At 38.9% G+C, this 24,502-nt stretch overlaps 1 protein-coding gene across 9 annotated transcripts in view; it reads left to right on the top strand.

The window, feature by feature from the left end:
• The window catches only part of MOB3B (MOB kinase activator 3B), a 133,817-nt gene that overhangs the window by 60,924 nt on the left and 48,391 nt on the right, over window positions 1-24,502 (top strand). For 8 of the 9 annotated variants that reach the window (XR_006164839.1, XR_006164840.1, XM_033010001.2 and 5 more), the window contains one exon: window positions 10,019-10,628. Coding sequence is in view for 7 of the 9 variants with exons in the window: in XM_033010001.2 (XP_032865892.2) it covers window positions 10,211-10,628 (418 nt within the window). In the remaining 2 variants the exon portion in view is untranslated. Of the gene's footprint in view, window positions 1-10,018; window positions 10,629-11,908; window positions 14,524-24,502 lie in introns of those variants that run through there. The other variant, XM_042787636.1, reaches the window with a different exon arrangement.

The following is a 24,502-nucleotide window of genomic DNA, read 5'->3' as shown; positions in this document are numbered from 1 at the left end:
GTTGTGTCACATGACTGCATGGTGTTGAAGCACAATATGACTTGCCATATCGCATACTGAGCACTTTGATCCAAACCATGGGTAACAAAGATTTCTTCTGTTGTTTCATACACTTAGCTTTTCTGATAACCGTGCCGAGCTGTGGTTTGTAGTTAATGGATTGTATCCTACAGCTGCTGGAGCTCCATTTCAGGACAAGATTTTAGATTTATGGTATAAATCTTTGAAATATTTGCAATTAAATTACTGCTTTTTCTTTTTCCATATTCCTCCATTTGTAAAGAATTATGCATTTTGCCTGGTCTTGATCAGTCCTGCTTTATAAAGACAAATAAATTCGATTTCCCCTTTGTTAACACTGACTCCACTGTCCTCATGCTGGAGTGTTTAGTGCCCATAGCAATCCCACTCACTTTTGAGTTAATGGCAGTCAGTTTGAGGGGCTCCATAGGTCAGGCTTGACCTCAGTTACTGACTCCCACATGATTTTACGCAAATTTTGTCTCTCAGCAACATGGAGCTAAGGGTAATTTTTTGTAACTGAAAATCAGCATGCCCATGTTGAGAATTATCTGTGTTTGTTAGAAGAGGTGCAGTGCACCAATTGAAGATGCCACAACCTCCTTGCAGATCTTTGCTTTGGAAAACAACTCTGAAATCCTGAGCTTCTTAGGACTGTTGTTGAGGCACTGCACCACCAACCTGCCTCTCATCTGTCTACCCTCCCCACATTAACAGTGGTAGCAGAAGTCAGACTAAGGCTAAACTATCTGAATGGATGTCAGCTGAACATCTTACATCTCGTTTTCAGTATCTGTGCTTGCTGGAAGTCCTTTTTCTCCATGGAGTGTTAGTTATTTGTCTCTGCCAGCACAGTGTATGTAACATAACTGCCTTTGTATCTCTGTTTCTTTGCATGCTTTCCCTGAACAAGAAAATGAATGGTTTTAATTAAAATGTCACTGAGATGGAACATATGATTTAGACTATGTTTCTTTAGATATAGAAAACACATACATGGTTTTCTAAAGCTAAGATTTAGACCAAAAATAAAACTGAGTTTGGCCACTGCTTGCAGAGCAGGGTGCCTGAAGTTCTAGAGGATAAACTGCTGGCTTCTAGCAGATAAGCCACTGTATTGGTGTGTACAGAAAGACCTGCCCTCTGGTTGATCTGTTCACAAAGGAGAAAAGTAAAGCACTGACATGAAGTCTGAGACCACATTTTTGTGTGTGCAGGTTTTGCTGTTCCCCATCACTCACATGACCTTACTGGCATTTTTTCAACAGACTTCCGTAGACTTAGTTTTAGGCTTTTGTATGGGAATTGTGTGGATGTTCTGAGAGTGTAGGAATGAGCAATACATCATATTCTAACTCTCGCACTGTCTACTCAATTCTGCCATTGCTTTTAAATGCCAGAATGTAGATTTAGGAGTGAATTAAGCTGAACAGAACAAAGAGATTTGTGAAGTTCAACCATAGTTTAATAAGGATTTCTTACTGTCTTGTCAAAGGAGAGTGTTCAGAGTGTAAAAGTAAAATTTGAGTTCTGTTGAAGGAAGTATCAGAGCTTCCACTGACTGCAGCATAGTCAAAATTTAATCTTTAGAAACAGGTTGGAGTCAGAAATGAAACAAGCTGGAGGAGATAGATGTGTATTATAGAGAATCACCATGTAATTTCATTTGTATCTCATCTTCATCTTTAAGGCCATTAAAATTTTCATACTCCTTTCACCTGTGCTCTGTATATTGTTTTTGAAGGAATGAAGGATAACAGTTCTCTGTTGCAGCAAATGCTGCAATAAGAATGCTGCAAAAGTGTAACAACCATACACTGTTGTGACGAGATTCAGAGATGGAAAGATTTTGGCAGAAGCAGGGTTAGTGAGCTGGTTCTATTGCTACTGCAGTAAGCAAGCCAAACCACCCCGTCCACCAATATGATAACTGATGATTTTAACAGCAGCAGTTGAAACAACGCATGTGCACTCCTAAAGGCTTTGCTTTATTAGTGGTGGAAGGATGTAACAGGTTGCAAGGGCATGATAACTGAAAGCAGAGGCTGTTTGTGTACTTACAGAGAATGTGGTTTAGTGACTGTGCTTGCACATGTGCTAGCCACAGCTCAGACCAGTAAAAGCCTGTGAACCAAGGAGAGGACTGGAAGAACCTGGGTGTGTAACAAAAAAATGTCATCCAAAGGGATTGTCAGAACTGCATGATTCACTGTGATCTGTCACTCTGTCAGACTTCAGCCTCTGTAGTTGCCTGAGCTAAAGGGAGTTCCCCACTTGCTTTAAATAAAGGTTTGGGAGGTCTGAAACACTGATTCACTGAAGTGTCTATGGCTGAAAAGCCACTCCCATGGATTTCCTATTCCATCTGTCTCATCCTCTGCCTTTCACACAGACGTTTCCTTATGCTGTCCTCTTCCCTGTGCTGTGTGTCTGGGCAGGGGATCAAAGAAATTGATTGGGATGAAAAATTGGTGGTTTATTTAATAATTGCAATTTACGTCTTAGTCTCATACAGGTTCCTGCAGGGAGGTATATGAACACCTCAGCCTGGTATCATAGGGAGACGGCAAGAAGGCAGGAACATGAAAGGGGAGGAGGTGAAGCAGGACTGACTTTTCAGATAAAAATTGTAGCTATACATACCCCTGCATGACTGGCAGTGTGTGGAGGGTCAAGCCCTTAAGTTCTTGGATGATAGAGGAACAGAAGTTGAACTTCAGTGTAATCTAAACCATGCATTTTTTTCAGTTTCTTTACTCTAGTTCTGAGAGATACCTATTTCAGTTGACCTTAAACTGTATGCTATAGGAAGGCCCTGTTCCTGACCGGATCGTCACGGATGCTGACACAATATAAACTTGCAGTGAAGAAGTAAGTGCCAGGGTATGCTCAAGTGTCTTCATGATGATCAGTGTACCTTTCCAGAACTTCAGATGAGGTGTAATTACATTTCATACTTGTAAAAGGCACTAGAATGATACTAGTTGAGAGTTGAGTCCTCTGTTAAAATACAAACATTTATCCTCATGGTGAAAAGCATGCTTCATTTGGGTTGATAAACAGCATTTATCACCTAAGGTTTGAGCAGTCATATCTGATTCTGCTGCTGTCAAAAAGCTTATGTACTTTATCGTAGAAATGACTTCTGTTTAAGTCAACTTCTAATCATTTTGTACAAACAATTTTCCTAAAAGGAAAGAGGGAATTCTCCTTTTTGTAGTCTCCATAGAAGGGAAATTTGTTGAAAGAAGTGGAATGAAATGGCTGTAAATAAATCATTGGGATATTAAAATGCAGTAGTTCTACCTTACCATTGCCACTGAAATATGCTCGTGACAAATATGATGATAATATGATTAATGGCATTTATCTAAAAAGGACTGCAAACTGCATGTTTTATCCCCTGATGCCTACCCAAGCCATTGCTACTCAGTCACAACAGAGGGACTGATCCCATGCTTTAGCCATTTATTACTTTTCAGTTTTATCAATATGAAAATCTCTGTGTTCTGGCAGAATCATAAAGCATCATTTTATTCCCTTTGTCAAATGTTGCTATAATATTAGCATAGCTTAGAGATTTTCAGGCAAAAGCTGATCCAATTTAGTTATTGTTTGTCACATGTTACATAACTACGTTTATTTTTAGAGCACCCAGTTTTATAGACAGTTATCCATTGTATTTTGCTGTCCCTTTCCAATCTTTTACCTTTGAAATGGGGTGGAGTGGTTGTTATTTTAAACAAGAAAAAGGTCATTTATATTTACTGCTTTGAGCCTTGACACTTTGATTATGAAAACATTTGTGCAGTTTTCTGTGATCTTTTATAATGGTGGCTTTGATTAGTTTGATGAAATCGCTTGCTCCTTTTTTTTTCACATGCACAGACAAAACAAAGGCTAGTTATTGCATGTCAAATGAATGGATGTTGCTGTATGTGGGAAGTGTTTCTGACTATGGGAAGGCTTCTTTCCAGTCAGCGCTTTCCACATGAGTATCTTGAAGCTGCAGTGTTATTGCTGTGGTTATCACACAGAGATTAGTGTAAGGTAATCCTAGCAGCTTTAGAGAAAGGGAAGAACTTAGAGAAACCCCGGGAATCCTTTCTTGGGGAGGATCTTAAGCTAAATTCTGGGGTTTTTTCTAAAGTTTCTGGGACTTCTACAACAATAAACAGAAGGAAGTTCTTGTCCTGAAGCATCAGTAATCTTCATTTCACTGGATACTACCATTTATTATTGTTATTTTGTATATTAATTGACATGCTCTAGGTTTCAAGTAAGTAACATAGAAACCGTGGTCAAAGGCTGCACCAAGACATTGTTGTCCTTAATAGTGATGATTCTACCTGAAAACTTTCACTGTAGAAGCCATGGAGAATCTATCCAAGCCAGCACCTGGGAAACTGAGACAATGTGGAAACTTCTTCTATGTCTTACAGTAATAATTAGACACCCTTAATTCTGGGAGTTTATTCTTTGTAGAACTTGAAAGATTGTCAAGGATAGGATGGAATGTAGGAAAAGATACAGTGACCCTCAGAACCTGGTCTCTGTGTTTGTTTATGCTGCTTTTAAGAGATATTCTCAGCAATCTAAATTTGCTTTGATAATTTTCCTTTCCCTTTCAACTCTGGCACAACCATAAGGCAAATCTTAATTTCCTTGTGTATGTTATAGGTTAGTAAGGGGAGGGGGTTTTTTGCCTATGAAGAATGTCTTCTCCCATCATGAAGTTTTCAGTATGAATACAAATTATTACTCATTTTTTTTCCATATGATTTCAGATAAAACTTGCCTGAACTTCATAAATTTGAGTATGTAAATAAGATACATGGAATATTATTGTTACTACTCACTTGGCTAATTTCTACTTTGTAAATAGGAAAGGTGTTTTGAGATTTCAGGACAGGCCTTTCCTTATTGGATAATTCTTCATACTTCAGTGCATTAAACAGAGAAGCTGTTCATTGTATAATATAACACTGACTCTCAAACAAGAGCTCAGAAGTGGAAGCAGTGTACATTTGCTCAGTCAGAAAGGTTCATAATGTGTGTATGTACCTTCAAATAATGTATTTGCTGCCCCAGTTATCTGATATAACTGCAGTAAAATGGCCCTTGTATGGATAGTGAAATATGAAGCCAAACATGAGAAGTCCACACAATGTTGGACCTTAATGGGATTAGGATCAAATGTGTACTTTCCTGCAGGCTTCAGCTGGCTTTGGATCAGACTATGCAAATGCTCAAAACAGAGACTACTTTTTTGGAAAGAAAAATGTGAAAATCGGTTGATGCAAAGTTGGTTTTCAGCCAATGTCTTGCTGGATAGACAGTTTACTATGTGTTTGATGCTGGAGAATTCATTTCTCCTCAATTTCTTAATTAACAAAATGAGAATTATACCAGCTACTTTCCCAGCAGCCCTCTAGAGCTTGTGTAATGCTCACTAGAGTGCTGTGATGAAAGATGTGTGTTTATAAACAATGTGTCATTTAACATTCTTATTACCTGTGATTTAACAGAAAGTATATGATGTAATGATGTAGTATGTTTTTCACTCAGCAGTGACTCAGATGTGATGGTGATGACGGTGTGTGGTTTGTTGTGGGTGTTTTTTTTAGTGGTATCTGCATGGGTAGGACTGGTTTATTATTTTCATATGTTGACTTGGTATACCTGATATTTAGACTGAGTTGCTTTCTCTGTATGTACCTGTTTCTACATAAGGCTGGGGGCAACATTGATTACTGTAGTGCTGACACCATGGATGAAGCTTGGGAGGGTTTAGTTCTCTGTTCTGAAGTCATCTCCAAATCTGGAGTTACCATTCTCAGTCATGGGTTTGCCAGCAAGGGAATTCACCCAACTGCATTATTCATGCCATGGAATAGTTCCTCTGTAGAAGCTGTCACACATCTTCAGAAATACATTGCCCTGAAAAGAAAGAAGAGAAGCTAAAGTGTTGGAAGGAGTTAATTATCTGAGCTGCCCACACTACGACAGACATATATTAAGCATCCAGTTCAGAAGACCATCCATAACACTGTCTGTTTACCATCAAGCCAAACACAATGAGCCACAGAATCGTTCTTTATGCCCCATTGTATAGTTAGGACCTGTCATAAAAAATCAGAAGCCTGTTTCTATCACCTTTGATGCAGGTATAATTCAGGAGCAGTTCTGCTGTCATTACTATGATGTGAGAGGTGTCTGCAAAATATGTTAGCAATAGTCAAATTTAATTTTACATGGAAGGAGGGTGGGTGCTACTATACGACATCATTTCAAGGAGTTATGATCCAATCTAACCAATATCACAACAGTGTTCACAGTGTTTCATCTCTGAAGTAACTCTCCCAAGATCAGCTGTGGTAATGAAACTGGGAACATTTCTCATTCTCATCAGGTGAAAATGGTTATGGAAGTGAAAGTGGTGGCCGGGAAGCCAAGTTACATTCTCAGTGCTTTAAAAATCAGGAGGTTTTGCTCACCATTTGTTGTTGGGATTATCTGTTAAGTTTTCCTTTTGCTAATGCTATGTGATTTTGAAGCAATAGCTTTGCTTCGTAAGTCCAACACTACAAAGTTTTAATTGACGGTATGTGAACTGGGGTGGAATGACAAACCTCTCATCACTGACTGTTGATTCAAACACAGTGCAGCAACATGTTGGAATTCTAATGGTGGATGAGTTCCTGCAATGGTTTAGTGATTCAGTCCAAAGCAGAGGAGTGGCCATCCTGCCATTAACTACTGCCACTTTATTGCCTAAGCAGTAAAGATGCTTTTAGAGCTCACAGGCTTTGGCTAGAGCTTTGCCATTAGCTTCAGCCTCTGAAGGATAGAAACCTAAAGTATCTGTGTTTAATCTCTGCTGAAAATCAGGTGAGCCTGTTCTTTTGTCTTTTGTGAGTAAAGTGAAAGCTACTTTATTCCAGGGAAGTAATGATGATGCTGTTTGTAACTGTTCAGAAAAGCCTAACTGAGCTGGTTGCTGGAGTGGGGGGAGGAAGGGCAGCTGTGTAATCTGCAGGAAAGCAGTCTGTTTCAGAAGTGAGAGGGTGAGTTTCAAAATTCTTGTTTATGTCTTCATTAATTTCTGTTAGCTTTTGAGTGAGTACAAGGTTTAATTAGATAGCAAATACACTCAGGAAACAGCATGGAAAAAGAAATATATCAGAGGGGTGATTCACCACAGTATTTCTGTGAAATTTGGGTCATACGCTTTTCTATTTTGTATTCTTGCACATGCAAATGCATGAGTAAGCAAGTCTGTCCATCTCCTGGCTTTGCACAGCCTTCAGTCACATTTTAAGAGAAAGAAAAAAAATCATCTCTTAGCAGAGCTAATTGTTTAAGAGAAGTTAAACAGTAAGTTTGACTTCTACAGTCCAATTTTGCAAAGGTAGTATGTAGTTTTGTATTGTGTAAAGTGATAGAAAGATGAAAAGCATTAGCTTTTATTACAAAATGCTGAACAGAAGACTTTCCAGGCAGGAAATGTGTAGGATATTCTTATTTGTTCTGATTCTGCCTTGGTGGGTTAAAGAACAGTTTTGTCTGGGTGCATAGTACCATAATCTTTTGGATTAGTTTTTGGGTTGAATTTGTGATGTGTGTGTGCTTCCACAGGCAACTTCAACACGTGATTATTGGTACACAGAAGACTTGAGAGAATTAGTTGTTTGCTGAATGTTTTGTTTGTTTTTTCTCTACATTAATTGGTTTTAGGTAGACTTACAGAATGTATGGAGAGGAGTGGGAAGGAGTATGTATTTAATATGATTAATTATGTTTGCATATTCTGTAGAAAATAGCTTATAAAGTATGGTGTCTTCTGTTTTTCTTGGAAGAGGTTTAACAACAGTGAGTACTGTGCTTCAAAATGTGTCTTCTGCAAATGAGTTTTGTTTGGTGTCCAGCATGTTGTTTCAAAAAAAAACTCCTTGCAAGTTCTGGTGAATATTTATTGATGAGGAAGGGATTCAAAGTAGCCACATAAGAGCACCAGGTGTATTAAAGTGGGAAAAAAAGTAGTTACCTGAGCTGCAAAACTCTGGAGCTGGCATCATTATTTCAAACTGGGACATTGGCTCTATGCCATCTCAAAGTCAGTCACAAGTGCAGTCTGTGCAGTAGTACTTACCTATTCTTTGAACGGCTTTTAAATAAACAGCTGACTGCCACAGAACATTTGAGAGCTGGAGGTTATGGGCCTTAGTAACAAACATCAAACTCTAGGGCAAAGTTGTCTCTTTAAAGTGCTTTCATTTCCTGCCAATGACACTTAAGTGTTCCAAGTCTAATTTTGCTTACAGTCTTCTTTCCCTGACCTTCTCAGGTTTCAGGATCTCTGGATTTGAACATTCAGGATCTCTGTGTCTGAACGTTACTCCATGGAGCATGTCAGCTATGACAATAGTCTCCTTGCAGTTCATCTCTGAACTTCTTGCATTTTTCTAGCACAGAAAGAATGACTGTTTATGAACTAATGATTGGACTATCCTTCTATCATGCCATCAGCAAAAGGAAAACCAAGCATTTTCATGCTGGTTTTGTATAGCTGCTGCTTGCTGGTAAATTGGCTGGATGCTAATCTTCCTGCTATTTGGAAGAAGATTGGCATTTATGTTCTGTTGTTCTCTATGTTCTCTAGCACACCAGATTTCTGTTTGCTTAGGTACATGTTTCTTTCTTGTAGTGCTTAAGAAAAAAGCAGCACCTTTTTATCTTCCTTTCTACCCTTCAGCAAAGCTTTGGGCAACTGTCTTCAGAAGAATTTAGTTCTTTCCACACACAGCCTTGTAAAATTTCATGGGTGTGATTTCTGTTAAATGAAACAGTGGAGCATACATTATCCCATAATGAGAATTCATCAGCCATTGATAGGGTAGGATTTTTGTAGTGCTGTGCAAACTTAAAACATGTTGTGTTATTTAATTTAAATAATGCACAACATGAAATGTTTACTCCGTCTTTAACCGTAAAACCTTAAGTACTAAAACAAAAGTGTAATTGAAATAGCCTCTGTCTAACCTATAACCTATTAATTGCCTACATTTACTGGTGATAATACTCTTCTGCACACATATGTAAGAACAAACAAGGCTCTAGTGCAGTAACTTACTTTTTCAGTCAGACTAGCTGTTAAAACCATTCTTTGTTGCCAGAGTAGGTTAGATGGAACAATGCAATGTCTATGTTCTTCCTTTTGTAAGAATGACAGTGCCAAGCATCCCCCTGTAGAGAAGATGAATAGAGATATAAAGAAAGTGACAGCTTCACCATTGCTTTCTAATCATTCTACACAATCCAGTAGAAAATACCACTAATGAATTCCTGAAAGTGGGTCAAGAAAAATAACATTCTCTGTACAGTTCTGTGGGAAACAGAAATTCTTCCTGTGCAATACTGTTGGTTTCACTCTAACTAGGTTCTATGAGGTTTACAAAAACTAATAGCCCAATAATTAAAAGTAGAGAAGACAAATACGGAAAAAATCTTGCTTGGGGATTTTTTTCCTGTAGAGAAGAGCACTGAAGCTATGGCAAATGCTTAGAGGCAACATCAGTTAGATAAGACTTCTAAATTGTCACATAGGATTTTGTCTACTTAATTCATATAGATATTATGTATGGTATGCAGTAACTGTAAAAATGCAGCAAAATTTAAAAGTTGGTTTTAAAAATGATCTAAATATGGGAAGATAATACAAGATTTATTGAATTCCTATCTTCATGGTAACTTAAGAGCCTCTATGTAGATAGCTATTTAAAAAGGACAGAGAAGTTAATTCCTTAATAATTTAAAAAATGAGGCTTTTTTTTTCTTTCAAATATTCATCAGGTTAGGGGTGACCAATTTTTAAGGCTATCCTGTTATATATTTGCTTTTCAGCTCAAAATTACTAGAAAATGATGATAAAACAGTAACAAACTGCCAGGGCCAGACTTGAGCTTACCAATAACGTATATTGTTTCCATATCCTTAGGGACTTGAAGTCTTACAGGAAGGCTTTCAAGAGGAAGAGCTAGTAGACTGCTCTGAAGCTGATACAAGATTCTCTGAGAAAAAGAGCAGGACCTGGAGGACCTGTGATAGGGAGCAACTTTTTTGCAGATACCTGCATTAAATCTCAGCTGTGCTTTTCTACCAGCTCCTGCAGAGCCGAAGATTAGCAGGCATGTCCATAGCACTCAAGCAAGTGTTTAATAAAGATAAGACTTTTCGCCCAAAGCGGAAGTTTGAACCTGGAACCCAGAGGTTTGAACTTCACAAACGAGCACAGGCCACTCTGAACTCAGGAGTGGACTTGAAAGCGGCTGTGCAGTTGCCAAGCGGAGAAGACCAAAATGACTGGGTGGCTGTCCATGTTGTTGACTTCTTCAATAGGATCAACCTCATTTATGGAACTATCTGTGAGTTCTGCACAGAGAAGACGTGCCCAGTGATGTCTGGAGGCCCTAAATATGAGTACCGGTGGCAGGATGACATGAAGTACAAGAAGCCCACAGCATTGCCAGCACCCCAATATATGAATCTTCTCATGGACTGGATCGAGGTGCAAATCAACAATGAGAATATATTTCCTACAAATGTAGGTAAGTATGAGAAAGAAGTCCTAAAGCATAAACTGCTTTTCATTCTGTGTACTAAGCATGGTTTTTTCCCACCCTAATTTTTAGGGATTGTGAAATTCAAGCCTTCAAACAGTAGGAGGAAAGAAGGAGGGTGTCTTGCCGGAGTAGTGTGAAATGCATGAAATGTTAACTGTAGCTGCTAGATATGGTGGGGTTTGTTAGACTAAAACATTTTCATTCTAACCATTTGGCCCTGGTAAGCCTATCAAGTTAAACAGTAAGGGTGGTCAGCACTGCATTATTAGCTTGTTGAAAGTTAATGAAGTTTGCACTGCTTTGAACTTTGCCTGGCCACTTAGTCAGACACAGAAGGGATGGAAAGCAAAGCCTAATTAGAGTGGTATCCTCCCTTCAAAGTGTGTACAGCTATGTGCAGTACCAGGCAGTAGACAGTCAGGAGTGGAGTGAACTCTGCCCTCCCACCCTCTCCTGACTTCCCATACAAAACTGACAAATTGGAGTGAATTATTCTCCAAATTAATGTTTCTAAGACTATATATTTTGTAATGGTTTTAGCCAGACAGCTCAGGTGAGAGAGCTGTTAAGGGCAGCACACTTTTCCTTTTTAATACTGTAGTTAGTTTTCCTGAAGAGTGAGGCAAGTAGGTGGAAGTATCTTTGCTGGAATAGTTCCCTCTGGACAAGGAGGATGCAGAAGAGTGCATTGTGTAATGTAGACAGCCTAAATCTTGAGCTGTGGCTGCAGGTAATAAAAAAAAGACAGGATGTTATACCTTAGAGATGTCGGTGTACTTATGTAATTTTTAGCAGTTTAGTTAATGAGTCCTGATTCACTTCTTGCAAGTGGGAAAGCTGGGAGCTTGCTGTAAGAAATGTGAGATGTTATATATAAGTAATTGGCCCAGATGAGTAACAAACAAGAATGTTCATGTGTTAAAATTAGTTCAGCCAAATATTTTGCAGTTTATGTGCAGCTAGGGCCTGCAGGTAATTGGCAGATGATGCGTCAAGAAGATGTGTCTACCAGTATTTCCTGACCTTTGAAATACCATATTCTTGGCCTTGACAGCTATTTCTCTGGACGAACTTGTGGTTTGTTTACTAGTTCCTATCACTTTTCTACATTAATAGGTAGAAAGAAGGCAAAAACTGTATCTTTGAATCTGAACTTTTCTAGCACAGCATGAAGAAGGAGGATTTCAAAGGAAGCAGTACCATATACTTTGTGTAGTGAAAAATGTTTTTTTTTTTCTCAATCATTTTTGGTTCTGTTTCTTCAGGGTGAATGATTTTTTGAATTGAAGACGGATTGAAGGTGCAATGAAGTATGTGATTTTGCTTCCATTGGTATTTCTGCAGGCTTTCATTATACCAAGTTTCCATCTTGGAGTATTCTGGTATTACTCTGTGCTCTTGCAGTTTGCATATACAGAAAATGTGGTCTGTCTGCAAGCATGGGGAGCTTTTTCGTGTGTGTGTTTTTTTGTTGTTGTTCCTCTGTGTTTTTAAAAAAATATGAATGCAGTTGAGTTATAAATTGTTCTGAATGTTATAATTAACCCTGTCATTGTTTACATTGGCACAATGATCTCTGGCCACTTACCAGTCTCTCTACTTCCTATGGCCTGGTGCTATTTCTTCTCTACTTTCTCCAGTAATTCTGGTCTGTTTATTTGCTGGTAAAAAGCTCCTTCCTCCAGCCACTCTCCTACTAATACTAAACTGGCTGGCGGGAGGAAAGGGAGCTGGTATGGTAACAGAAGAGCTGTCAAGAATTGCATGCGGGTGACAAAACCAGGTACTGGATATTAGGACCACTTCTTTGTATAGCAAATCTTTAAGGACTGTCTTTGTAAAATGGCCTCACAGCCTCTAGAGGATTTTAGACATTATTATGGCCCTGTTCTTATTTACTTTTGTCTCAATTTCCTATATCCATTTTAAGTGAATTTAAGGCATATGAGAAGCTGACAGCTCTGGAAACATGTTTTGTGTGTAACCACAGATACACCCTAGACCTGTCTCAGCCCTCACTGAGTGGGAATGCAGGAACAGAATGGGGTAGAGGTCAGTCTCTATGCCTGCTCAGGCCACTCTGGTGAAGATGTCCATATTAGTCCCCAGCATGACTTTTTGTAGTGTGCTGGAGTTTTTTGTAGCTTTAGGGTAAACTCTTTTTCTTCAGTAAATACTAGTTGCTCTTCTAGGCATCTAGTAGTCTCACAATTTAAACATCTTTCAAGGGATATATTTCCCAGGCTTATATGGACAAGCTAAATACTCCATAGCCTCAAAAGTACCTTCTGACCCCTGGCCCCTACTTTTTTTTATCTCTGTGATTTTTGGTAATCAGAATGAAGAAATCATCTGGAATGGGAAGCAGTAGATCCCTGGGACAGCTGGAGTTTTTGGTGAACTGCAGTTGTCAGCTTTTGCCATATATGTTTGGCCAGTGTCAAAAAAAAAGAAAACTCTTTACTGCTGTGCTCCCTTCAGGCCCCAGTTCCCAAACAAGACAACTTCAGTTGCCCTAGGTTTATTTCTCCTCCTTATTGCATCCTTAAATTGGGAGTAATTCTGTTTTGTTTGGATTTTCAGTGAATTGAATGTTTTTTTTTCTGTTTTAAGAGTTTCTGGGAATTATATCCAGATTCTTAAGACCACGGGGGAATATTCCATTTATTATAATCTGACATCTAGCATAACACAGGCCAGAGAACATCACCATGTGATTTCTTCATCAGGTCCATAGTTTGAAATGAGAAGACAGAAGACAGACAGTTCTGCTGAAATAAACAAGAACATGAACTTCTTTTCTGACTTGACATAATGAAAAGCTTTTCCTAATGAGGGCAATAAAGCAGTTCAGAGGAGGCCCAGAGTGGTTTTACTGTCTCCATCCTTCTGGATTTTCAAGAGTAGTCTGGATAAAACCTTGACCAACCTCATCTGATCTGATGGCTATATAAAGCAGAAAGCTGGGATGCAGACCTCCCCAAATCTGTGCCAGCCTCAATTATTCTGTGATTCGTAGTTCTAATTTCAGCACTGATAGGCTGCTTCAGGAACAAGAGCTAAATTGATTAGAAACCGATTAAGCAGTTTAAGAGGCTGCAATTTGGCATTTAATGGCAGTGCAAAATCACTTCTAAGCTATGAGAGTTTTTGCAGAGGAGAATTTCAAAGGTTATTAAGTTACTGTAATCAAATAACCTAGTTATGGCTGAATCAAAATGAAAGTGTTTAAAACCTAGGACTTCAGCTGAAAAAGTAATGTATCTTTAGAAATACACTGCCAGGTCCATGTTTAAATAGTAAATTTTGGTAGTTGGCAGCTTCAGAGTTTTTGCACAGAGTATATGTGTGACGCTACTTTTAATACTCCAAGAGGAGCCCAATATGTCACCACACTACATCTACAAAAGCAGATCAAGACTCTAGAGGGCCCTCGTGGATGTGATTCAAAACAACTACTAAATCAAGAACTAAACTTTTTCAGTTGTTTCTTACTAATATTGTAGTAGAATTTTTCTGGTTCTCTAGCCAGTAATAATAGTTACCACTTGGGGCACTTTTCTGCAGGGTTGGGGGAGCAGCTGACTGGCAGATGTGAATAGAGACTCTTGAACCACTTTTAATGAGCAAAGACCTCTTCACAATACAGCCTGTAGAAATCTGGGGAGAGTGTTTGACATTACTGACTTTGTCTTACAACTGTCCCTGTCTTACTGCTCTTCCAGAGTAGGAGGTGCCTGTAGTGTGGGCAAAGTGGTGTTTGCTGGCATTTGCTATGTATACTTTTTCTTCATTCTTCTTAGCCATTGCAATTCCACCATCTAGGAACCACCATTGCTTCATGCACACCTGCCCTGCAATAAAAAATGTACAACCTCTACAGCTGGTTTTTTTCTTTCTTTTTAAGACAAAGCTTTGCCAGGGACTGAAGAGAGGGGTCAGATTGCTGATTGTTAACTGGTCATTCAGTCACCCTGTGGTGGATGCATATAGCTGTAGACTACCAGCTGAAGACTGTTGTAAATTCCAAACAATGATTTCTGCTTGAGCTTTACACTTGTCACAACAAAGCTGGATTTGGGCTAAAGAATAATTTTGTTTTGTAAAGTTTGTCTTGTTTTCACTGTTGCTGCCCTTCCTTGGTCCCTTCTTCAGCATGGATGTGCTTGCCAGGAGCTTTGAGTTAATCTCTTGTGCCAATTAAATAAACAAAATTCTGTAAGACGTAGACTATTGTATGGCTGTAGCTTTCCTCTAGTCATTAAATTTTGTGAATTCTGTGCATATATGTATGTTACAGCGAAGTTATAGCAGCAGCACAGCTATTCTCTTTGAAGGTTTGGTGTCTTGAAATATACAGGCCTAGAAAATACCAGGGAGATATTTTACAACTAGATTATATGTCAGAGCTTCCTCCTTCTCTCCCTGCTTTCCCGTTCCTGTGGTTCAGGATCTAACAGATGCTTCTATGTAAACTAATCAGGTAGGTCAATCAACCTACAAACCTAGTACGCTTCAAGAGTACCATCAAAGAAGATTGATAAAAAACATGTTGGCCTCATCTGTATGGTGAGTGATACAGTTTACTAGTTAGCTATCTATCTGTCCTTCTCAGCATTGTATTACTTTCTTGCTGATTATACTTTGGAGCAATTTGATTCCCTATTTTTGTCTGGTATCTAAAATGCATTGATTAGTCTACGCATTCTGCTTATATAAGAATAGGGACTGAAGCTTAGGCGTAGTCTAGGCAATCCTCAAGCCCCATTATGTTGATTGACAAGTGACTGCTCCCAAAGCTATCTTCTCCAGCTGCCTTCCCCAGTATACCCCCTTGATCTGATGCTAGATGTGCCATTTGAGAAGCATATAGGTCTGCTTCCAGCTCAGACATATAAATTAACCCATTCTTCAGTCTAGTTCTGATGATAATAGAAAATATATGTAATAGAAAGTAAGTGCAAATTCCTTAGCACATTCTCTGCTTTTCCACGAGGAGGATTTCTCACTGATGATATGAAGGAATGCTACCTTGCATAGAGAATGCATATTAGAAGACTAATGCCTCATGCCAGATTTTCTGTATTACAGCAATCATTAGGGGCTAAAAAGCACTTTTACTAACATGTAGAAAAGCAGGTCTCAGCAGATCTCTTCTTCCATTTCCCATGCTACAGAAAGTTTAAAAAAAAAAAAAAAAAAAAGGAAAAAAAAAACTTAAGTGGTACCATGAATGGTGAAGGGAAAGCCCATGGGGAGAGGGATCTCTTAACTGGCTCTGCAAAGGCTGAAAGGTTTCAGGATCTCTGCTCACTGATACAGCTCTGGGAGGAAGAAAGAATTATGGAACACCTGCAAGAAGTGGTGTCCCATGTGGGAACTGGAGTGCTCTGTCCTGTAGCTGCCAGATCCCTTGTTCTGTAGGATTTTAGCGCTCCAGCACATTGTGATTGCATATGCCAAGGGACATAACTTAGTCTCTCAGAGGATCTGCGACTCCACGACCACAGCTTCTGCCCTAACTGAACTTGTGACCTCTTCTCTTTAGCTACCTTCACAGCACGGCTGATGTCTACAGCGTGTTGAGTCTATGGCATACTGGGGTTGAGCTTGTGCCCTGCTCAAAAGTGTGGGAAATTTGATATTGTGAACATGCTTTGCCTTGAACTTGAACTGAGTAGTCTGCATTCTGGTGTTGTGTTTATTCATTTCCCTGATGAGCTAGGAGGATAGCTTCTCATCTGAAACCTTATAAAACAGACTTTGTCTGGTATGCTGTAAAGCAGAATGTCTGTAGGAGTAGCGATTACAGATCATAATGACTGGTTCATTTTTTGGAACCCTAATGAAATAAGATTCATGAGTATCAGCTTTCTTAGTGGCTACTTCTTGCCTACATTTATTTTGCCAAATTTAAGTTGTTATTTAAGATCAGAAATATTGTACAAAATTCATGATAGTCCTTACTCCCACTAAGTATTTTCATCCTCAAGATCAATCTTTTGAGGACAACGCTGGTACTTTTGGGACATGTTTTATGTTTTAATCTAGCCAAGGGAAGAGCCATATGCCAGTGGGGTCTTCAGCTGCCCCAGACGTATGGTAACAATCATCAGAATAAAGTGTAGTCACTGATATATGAAAATAAGTTTACAGTCTCCATTTAACTTCACTGTGCAGCGGCTGGAGTGCTGCAGTAGTGTGGTTCTAAGGGAACTTCTGGAAAAGCCTGAAGCAAGGACAAGGTCTTGGCTTCAGCCAGAGGTATATGCACCAATACTGCCTTTAAGTTTGGCGACTTCCTTTCAAATAGAATTTTGGCCTTCTAGATTCACATAGGAAATGTAAATAGAGCAAAATTAGAAACCTTAACAGGGGAAAATGCATTAGTTCCCTTTCAATGACATCCTTATATCTTTTATAGATGTTTTTTGGAGGAAAGTCAAGTATGTACTTAAAAAATACATGGTTAAAACCCCTTTGTGTTGACAAAATCCATGTGTGAGCTTTTGTATCAAAATGGTGTGGCCAGCAGGACTAAGGAAGTGATTGTCCCTTTGTCCTTGGCACTAATGAGATTGCACTTTGAATACTGTGTTCAGCTTTGGGCTCCTCACTGCAAGAAAGATATTGAGATGCTGGAGTGTGTCCAAAGAAGAGCAGCAAAGCTGGTGAAGGGTCTGGAGCACAAGTCCTATGAGGAGCAGCTGAGGGAACCGAGTTGTTCAGCCTGGGGAAGCGGAAGCTGAGGGGAGACCTTACTGCTCTCAATAACTACCGGAATGGTTGTAGTGAGGTGGGTTGTCAATCTGTTTCCCAGGTAACAAATAATATGATGAGAAGACATGGCTTCAAGTTGCACCAGGGGAGGTTTAGATTGGGTAGTAGGAAAAACTTCTTCACCAGAAGAGTTGTCTAGCATTGGAACAGGCTGCCGAGAAAAGTGGTTATGTTACCATCCCTGGAGGTATTTAACAGACATGTAGATGTGGTGCTTAGGGACATAGTTTAGTGGTGGACTTGGACGTGTTAGGTTTACAGTTGGACTCAATTATCTTAAGGGTCTTTTCCAACCTAAACGATTCTATGATTCTTTACTCTTGAAACACAAAATCAAGAATGTCGTATTCAGGTAATCTGAAACATTTGTATGTGCAGTGTTCATTCTGATAATGCTGCAGAGAAAATCATCAAACTTTCTGATCAGTATTATTTTTAAGTGTCATTAAGTCACTTATGTGCTTACCATTAAAGATAACTGTAGTAGTACATTTCTGTGCCTAGTTATGCAGAAGTTCTCTGCCTTGAGGTGTTTACATTCTTGGAAAAACAGAAGTTAGCAAGAGATTATGGGAAGAAAAATTATTCCCAGAGAAAATCTGTTGTTTAGCATGGCTCCTGCTAGCATTGATTTTCCTGCACCAGATTGGTTTGACCACTGTCTAAAGATGAACACTCACTGGTAGTGCTGCACATGACATGACTAATCCTTTTCTACATGACTGCATTTTATGGTTTATCTTTTCTTCATGAGTACGTTTGCATGTGTTTACATTGGAAGAGGCCATACCAAAAAAGTGAAATCTGGGGACAATGATCGTGGTGGAGTTTATTTCAGAGTATTAGAGTGGCTCCTCTTTAACTTTGTGGTCATTGGGTTCACTATTTCTGTTGTATGTGGGCTACTGTATTCCCTCATGCAGGGGATTATCAATACTTGGTGCCTTAGCTATACATACAGTACCTTGAAGAAAACAACTTGAAATCTCAACTCTGATGTGATCTTGAAGAAGGTAGCTGTATTCCTTCTACTGTATTGATTATTAAGGATGATGAGAGTCCTGGTAGACTTAACACATAACAGGCATAAAGTAGGAAGGACAACAGTCTCCTTTTGTTTTGAAAAATGTAAGTTGATGCAACCCTGAACACAAACAAATAAGGTTGCTTAGGAGGTGGAGGACAAGAAAAAAGCAGAAGCCAGTCTTTGCACCATTAAAAGCAACATTCATTTTGTTAGAACAACTTTTCTACAGTACACTCCTGCTTATTCACTGTCCCTTTGTCCTCAGCAGAGCTGACCAAGGCTTGTAGTTTTTGTTCCACAAGACTGCATTAGAGTTATTCAACCACTTATTAAAATGGAACACATTTAAGCTTGATTATCTTCTACATACAGAAAAAGCTGAATTACTCTTAAAAGCAGGTTCACATCATCATTGGCTCACTAATGGAGAAGAGTTTGATGATAACTTTTGTCATACCTACAAAGCTACCACCAACCACACAAGATTCACAGTTTGTTGTCACTGTTCAGCTGGAGCAAGCCTAGAATTGTCCTAGGAGAAAGAAATTGAGGTTAATAAGGTGGGGATTGGGTCTAAAGTTGACCCTTAAGTCATATAATCTTAACTTTTTTTTTTTTTTTTTTTTAACACTGGAGAGTACCTGCAAAAACTTTGGGTTTATATGCAACTCACCAATTACTTATTAGATGTCATAATTCAACCAGTTCAAATTCAGTGACCTCAAAATTAATGGATAAAACCCTGTTTTATTACAGAGGTGTGAATCTGGTAGTATATGAATCGGTATGAATGCCAGTTATCAGAATACCTCCATGTTCAAGCCAGTACGGTTATTTTGCTTAGTAGTCATACTTAGCAATAATATAAACCATCCTTCTTGTTTTTACTGGTACTTGTGTACTGAGGATCATCAGGATCTTCAATCAGAACATGTATAACAAGAATGGACCTTACTTTACGTTGCCTCACCATCATGTAATATACCTTATTGCTTTTTATCTAGTTAAACCAGGCATGTGCTGCTGATGACAGCTAACATCCAGCATTGGTAAAGCAAGAAATACTCCATTAAATGGTTTGGGAGTCTACACAAATGTTAGTTAGCTGTAAAACTATAAAACATGCTGTAAAACATGTTTCTTAATTTTATGTTTCCATAATGAGGAAGATATTTTTAAATGGATGATAGTTTTCCTGTCAAAAATGGATTTTGAGCATAGAATTGCTCATATTAGCCAGTTGTGATGTGATACTCCCAAAACATGTTTCCTACAATATTCTTGCTAATAGAAACTTCAAAAAGTAAGCAGCACAGAAGAAGCTTTCAAAGTGTATGTGTGTGTGTATAGATCCACACTGAGTGGTAGAAAATAAAGTAGCTGAAAACACTTGAACAACAGAACAAAAATGGGTACTTGTCAGCCCCATGGTGCAGTGGGTATGTGTGCTCTAACACTGCCAACTGCTACATGCTGGGGAACCACTTGACTTTAGGAAAATAAAAACAAAAATTAAAAGCTTTGGTAAGTTGTTCCTCTCTGTGCTTCTATGAGTCTATCCAAGCAGGGATAAAATGCCTTCATACCCAGTTAACATCCTGGAGAGATCCAAGCAGAAGTCGTTAAGTGCTGGCTGCTGGCCTTCTACAGCTGCAATGCAAACACTTCTGTAAATACGACCAACACAAGGCACGTCTGTAGGTGGTGAGTGAAGTGGTTTTTTCACTTGATAATTGTGAGCTGTGTATTTCAGTCCACTGGTGCATGCAAGCTTGTCTTTTCTACGTGACTTGTTTGCTTGTTCCTAAAACAACTGTCCTGTGACTGTATATGTGACATGTACAACATATTCACGGGTTTTAAGCACTGTAGAACTCTATCAAGGTGCCCATCTGCCCTCAAGGTACTTCTCTTCAGCACTGTTACTCCCACGAAGATCTACTTACTAGTTGACTGTTGGAATTGCACATATATACAACAGAAGCTGGAATTCCATTGGTGTTCTCTTTCATTCGCCTTTTAACGTATGTAGCTGCTGGCATAATTGTTTGTCTTATTTTCCCCATAAGTTGGGCAGTTTTGTCTGGAACCCATCAGTCAATGCAGTCCAAGAACTGCTTGCAGTGAGAAAGGAAACAAAAGGTGCATTCTGCATATGCCTTTTGGTGTTTGAAGCTGAAAGATGAAGGCCAGCCTTATTAATTTACCTATGACAGGACAAACACTTGTCCTGCAAAGAAATCCGATGAGTCAGAGATGTAAAAGAATTATATTCATTCTTACCTTCTATCAGCCATGTGGACAGAACTGCACAAGCTGTCTTAATTAAAGCAACAACCTTGCCTTCTTCCCCATTGATGGTTAATGTAACTTGCATGTGTCCGAGCAGTGCGCTGTGAGATGCCAGGCAACTGCTGTTACGCTGTAACTTAAATTAATATCAGTGTCCCCAGAGAAGGGTTTTGCAGCTTGACAACAGTCATTCTTGGGCTGAGTTGTAAGTTCTGTGTCACAGCAATGAACGCTTATAGTAAAAATTCTTTGGTTATTGTAGGCCATGTACCACAAAACTTAAATGTGCAGCATATGGAATGTGGAACTATCAAATAATTTTCAGTGTTTGACACTGTTTGTACAAGACCCAAAGTCTTTTTGTTACACATTTAACCTCAAAGAATTGTTTTCAAGTAGAGAAAACCATGAAGCCAAGGTCTAAATTGTTCCATTTTCCCTGTAGACTGGCACAAGACACTTTCCGGCAGATAGTGCACCACAGTAGTTGGTGCTTCCACATGCAAACTGATATAGGAATTTCCTAAAACACAGATCTCTGTAGTGTTTCATGAGTCTCCTTTTGCAAAAGCTTTGCTTTACTTAGAAAATCTGAGCAACGCTTAGAATCCTTGGAATAGGGGGTAAATGCAGGCAGTGGTGAGTGACTGTTTTGTATGACTGAGCAGAAAAACTCACTTATGGCAAAGTCAGATATTAGTAAAGACCTGACAAATGATCAGAGCATCTCAGCAACACAGTACAGAGTGAAACAGACTTTACCGACAGTGCTGACAGAGAGGATACTTTCCTTCTTTCCATCTCACAGTGAGTTACATGTTTGTGCCCTTTTATATGCTTGAAAACATACAGTGGAAACTTGTATTTCCTTCTCATAATGTGCATCAATGGCATTCTGACTCATGAGAAACAGAAAGAAGGTTGCTGAGACATCTGGAATTGGAGATGATCAAGAAAGGAGTAATCAGAGTCTGTTAAAAGTTGGAAGGGGAAAGGGAAAGCAATGAACAACTTGTTTTTGAAAGACAAAGCACTCATATGGATATGGAAAGAAGTAGCTTTTCTTGTAGGAAACCAATGTTCAGCTGAATTGAGAAACATTGTAGTTTACCAATAAATGTATACTATCAACATTAGTATGGTGAAATAATGGTAATTGTTGTTCATACAGAATCAGCTCTAATCAGCCTTAAAAGAAATAACTCAGCCCTCTAATAGACAAATCCCTAAAGCTTGAAGCTATAGTACTCAGCAGTGGATACACTTCCAAACCACACACTGGATGACATCAGATCTCTTAGAAAAGTGCCAGTGAATATTTGGGCATTAAAACAATACATTTGTTTAGAATTTATGTACTTTAAAATTAGTTGCATACAATGGCTGCCTTTCTCTTGGATTTTTAAGGCTTGGTTTTGGATTGGTGTTTTTTAAAATCTAATTGTTGAAGAGCCCTGTAAAGCAAGGTAAATGTTACTATTCCATTTGTCAAATAAGAGATCAAAGCTGAGATAATCAAAGTAGCCTACATAATGTATGAGTAGCTATTCAGATATGAAATTCTGAATAGAAGTAATTTTTTTTTTATTAGAGAGTGATTCATTGGTGGATCCAGAAATGGATAGTGTCAGTGATTCCAAGAATACTCGCAATCTGTTCCTAAACCCCTAGCTTTGTGTATGCATGAGGAGTAAAGGAAATGAAAACTGAAAGACTTTAGAAATATGCCAGTCCCATGCATTTCTAGCCCTCTAGGAGAATGCTTGACAGAGCTTATGGAGGAATTAAAACTGCAAATCAGAGAAAGGTATTGCCTAGGTGTTTGTTTACTCAGGACCCACAAGATTGCAGTCTTTTGAATATTTGGTTCCAGATCCATGGCTTTTGAGCACACAGTTTGCAGAAGAGAGGCTTTAAAGTTCAAAGCAAGGGTCCATCCAACCCAATAGAGGATGTCCATGGGAGAAGAATGTAAGAAAAGGGGAAGGTGCTATTTCCTAGCTTTTAGCAATCCACATGGTAGAGATTGTGTCAGAGGTGTCAGAACATCCTTTGATCCAGGGCTTCTGGCAAGAATAAGGATCTCACAGATGACAGTCCCGCTGTTTCAGTTTTCTCCTGCTTTGGGTTGCCCTAAGAATTTATGCCTATACGTTTTTCTGGTGATGAAGAAAACAGTTGGAAGCTTTGGGCCGAAAATACATCCTTCTGTTCTTTGAAGTGAAAATAAGGGATCTAAAACTTTATGCCAGTTTTGTCTTTCATTTACACTTGCAGTTCCTTCAAATGCTTCACAAATTTTCTTTGAACAGACATATTTTAAAATGTCCTTATGTCACAGTAGCCCTCACATCCAGACTCAAAATTTTTGAATAAGAATCAGTGCTCATTTTAGTATTCAGATTGTGCTGTAACTTGAACTAGCTGATTACCAGTTAGCTAACAGTATATATTTTTGCTGCAGAGTTCACAAACACTTTTAACTGTCCCAACGCACAGCAACAGGCGTCAAGAAAGTAAAAAAAAGGGCATAGTAGTTTAATTGCCTTCTGAAAAACCAACAGCAGCAAAAGAGAAAAAACCCCACAACTGAAGCTTGTTGACACAAAGAAATCATGATTATTCACTCATGTGAAAGTTTTAGTTTTGCATAGTCCATGCCTCCTGCAGACAATTGGGTTGCAAGACACTGAGGACTTCATTTTGAAGCCACAGCTGCTTGCACATGAACTGAGAAGCATTACAGTAAAGCAAGCAATGATATAAATATTCAAGATGAAAAAAATTGTCACATGAAAAGTAGCCTTCAGCTAAAATGAACGATTTTCTTGTTATCTCTCCTGTCATCTGTCCTAGCTTATCCTATGATGTCTCCTATTGTGAGGGCTCAGCTGTTAACACACACACACAACTTCTTTTCATTCCATTTAAAATATGTCTTGATAGTACCTCTTTAAATAGAATTTTAAAATCTTTCAATTCTGAGAGTAAATGGTAGTGGCAGTGACACCTTCCTTGATTTTTGAGCAGGCTTTTCTTTATGTGAGTTTTTATAGGGCTAATTTACAAAAGTTATGCATGTTGTATCAGAATCTTCCTTTGTTGGTAGTGCAATTTCCCCTGCCATTTTTTATCATCAGGTTGGGTTTTATAAATATGGAGGGAACAGAGTCAGTCTCTGGCACATGTCATTGACTTCCAGTGAGATTTCTGAATCTATAAGCTGAATCTTTCATAAAACCTTTCTAAGGCAGGCTGATTCTATATGACATAACTGGGAGCATTAAGTTAATTATTTCTGTCATTGGAAGCAGTTCAGAGTGTGTAGGCCAAAATAGAGAAACAGAAAAAAGCCCAGTTCTTTTCGCCAATTGCAGTCTATATTCGCTGCTTAGTCAAAGCTGTCTTAAAGGTCTGGGAAAATTTCTCCCAACGGGTGGGATCCTCAGACATACACCATACCATTGTAGTGCACCAAACCCAGTTTAGGGGGGGATGTAGTATGGGAGAACAAAATTGGATTTCTGCTTTGGCAGAGTTCTGTGTCAGGCAACTGCAGAGATCCTGCAAAAAAAATTAGAGCCACCTTTGAAAGGTATTTCATCTCTTGCTTCATCCTGCAATCTAACCCACAAAAGCTCACCTGAAATAGTAACAGCTAATGAATTGTACCTGCCTTTCAACATCATGGGGATATATAGCTGTTGGGGCCATACATGGAGCTGGAGATCTCATTAAAATCCTGTTCACTCAGAGAATT

The sequence above is a fragment of the Tyto alba genome, unplaced genomic scaffold, assembly GCF_018691265.1.
Source record: "Tyto alba isolate M040663 unplaced genomic scaffold, T.alba_DEE_v4.0 Super-Scaffold_13, whole genome shotgun sequence".
NCBI lineage: Eukaryota > Metazoa > Chordata > Aves > Strigiformes > Tytonidae > Tyto > Tyto alba.
The sequence above is the reverse complement of the archived record's forward strand: the minus strand, read 5'-3'. Positions and strand labels throughout refer to the sequence as shown.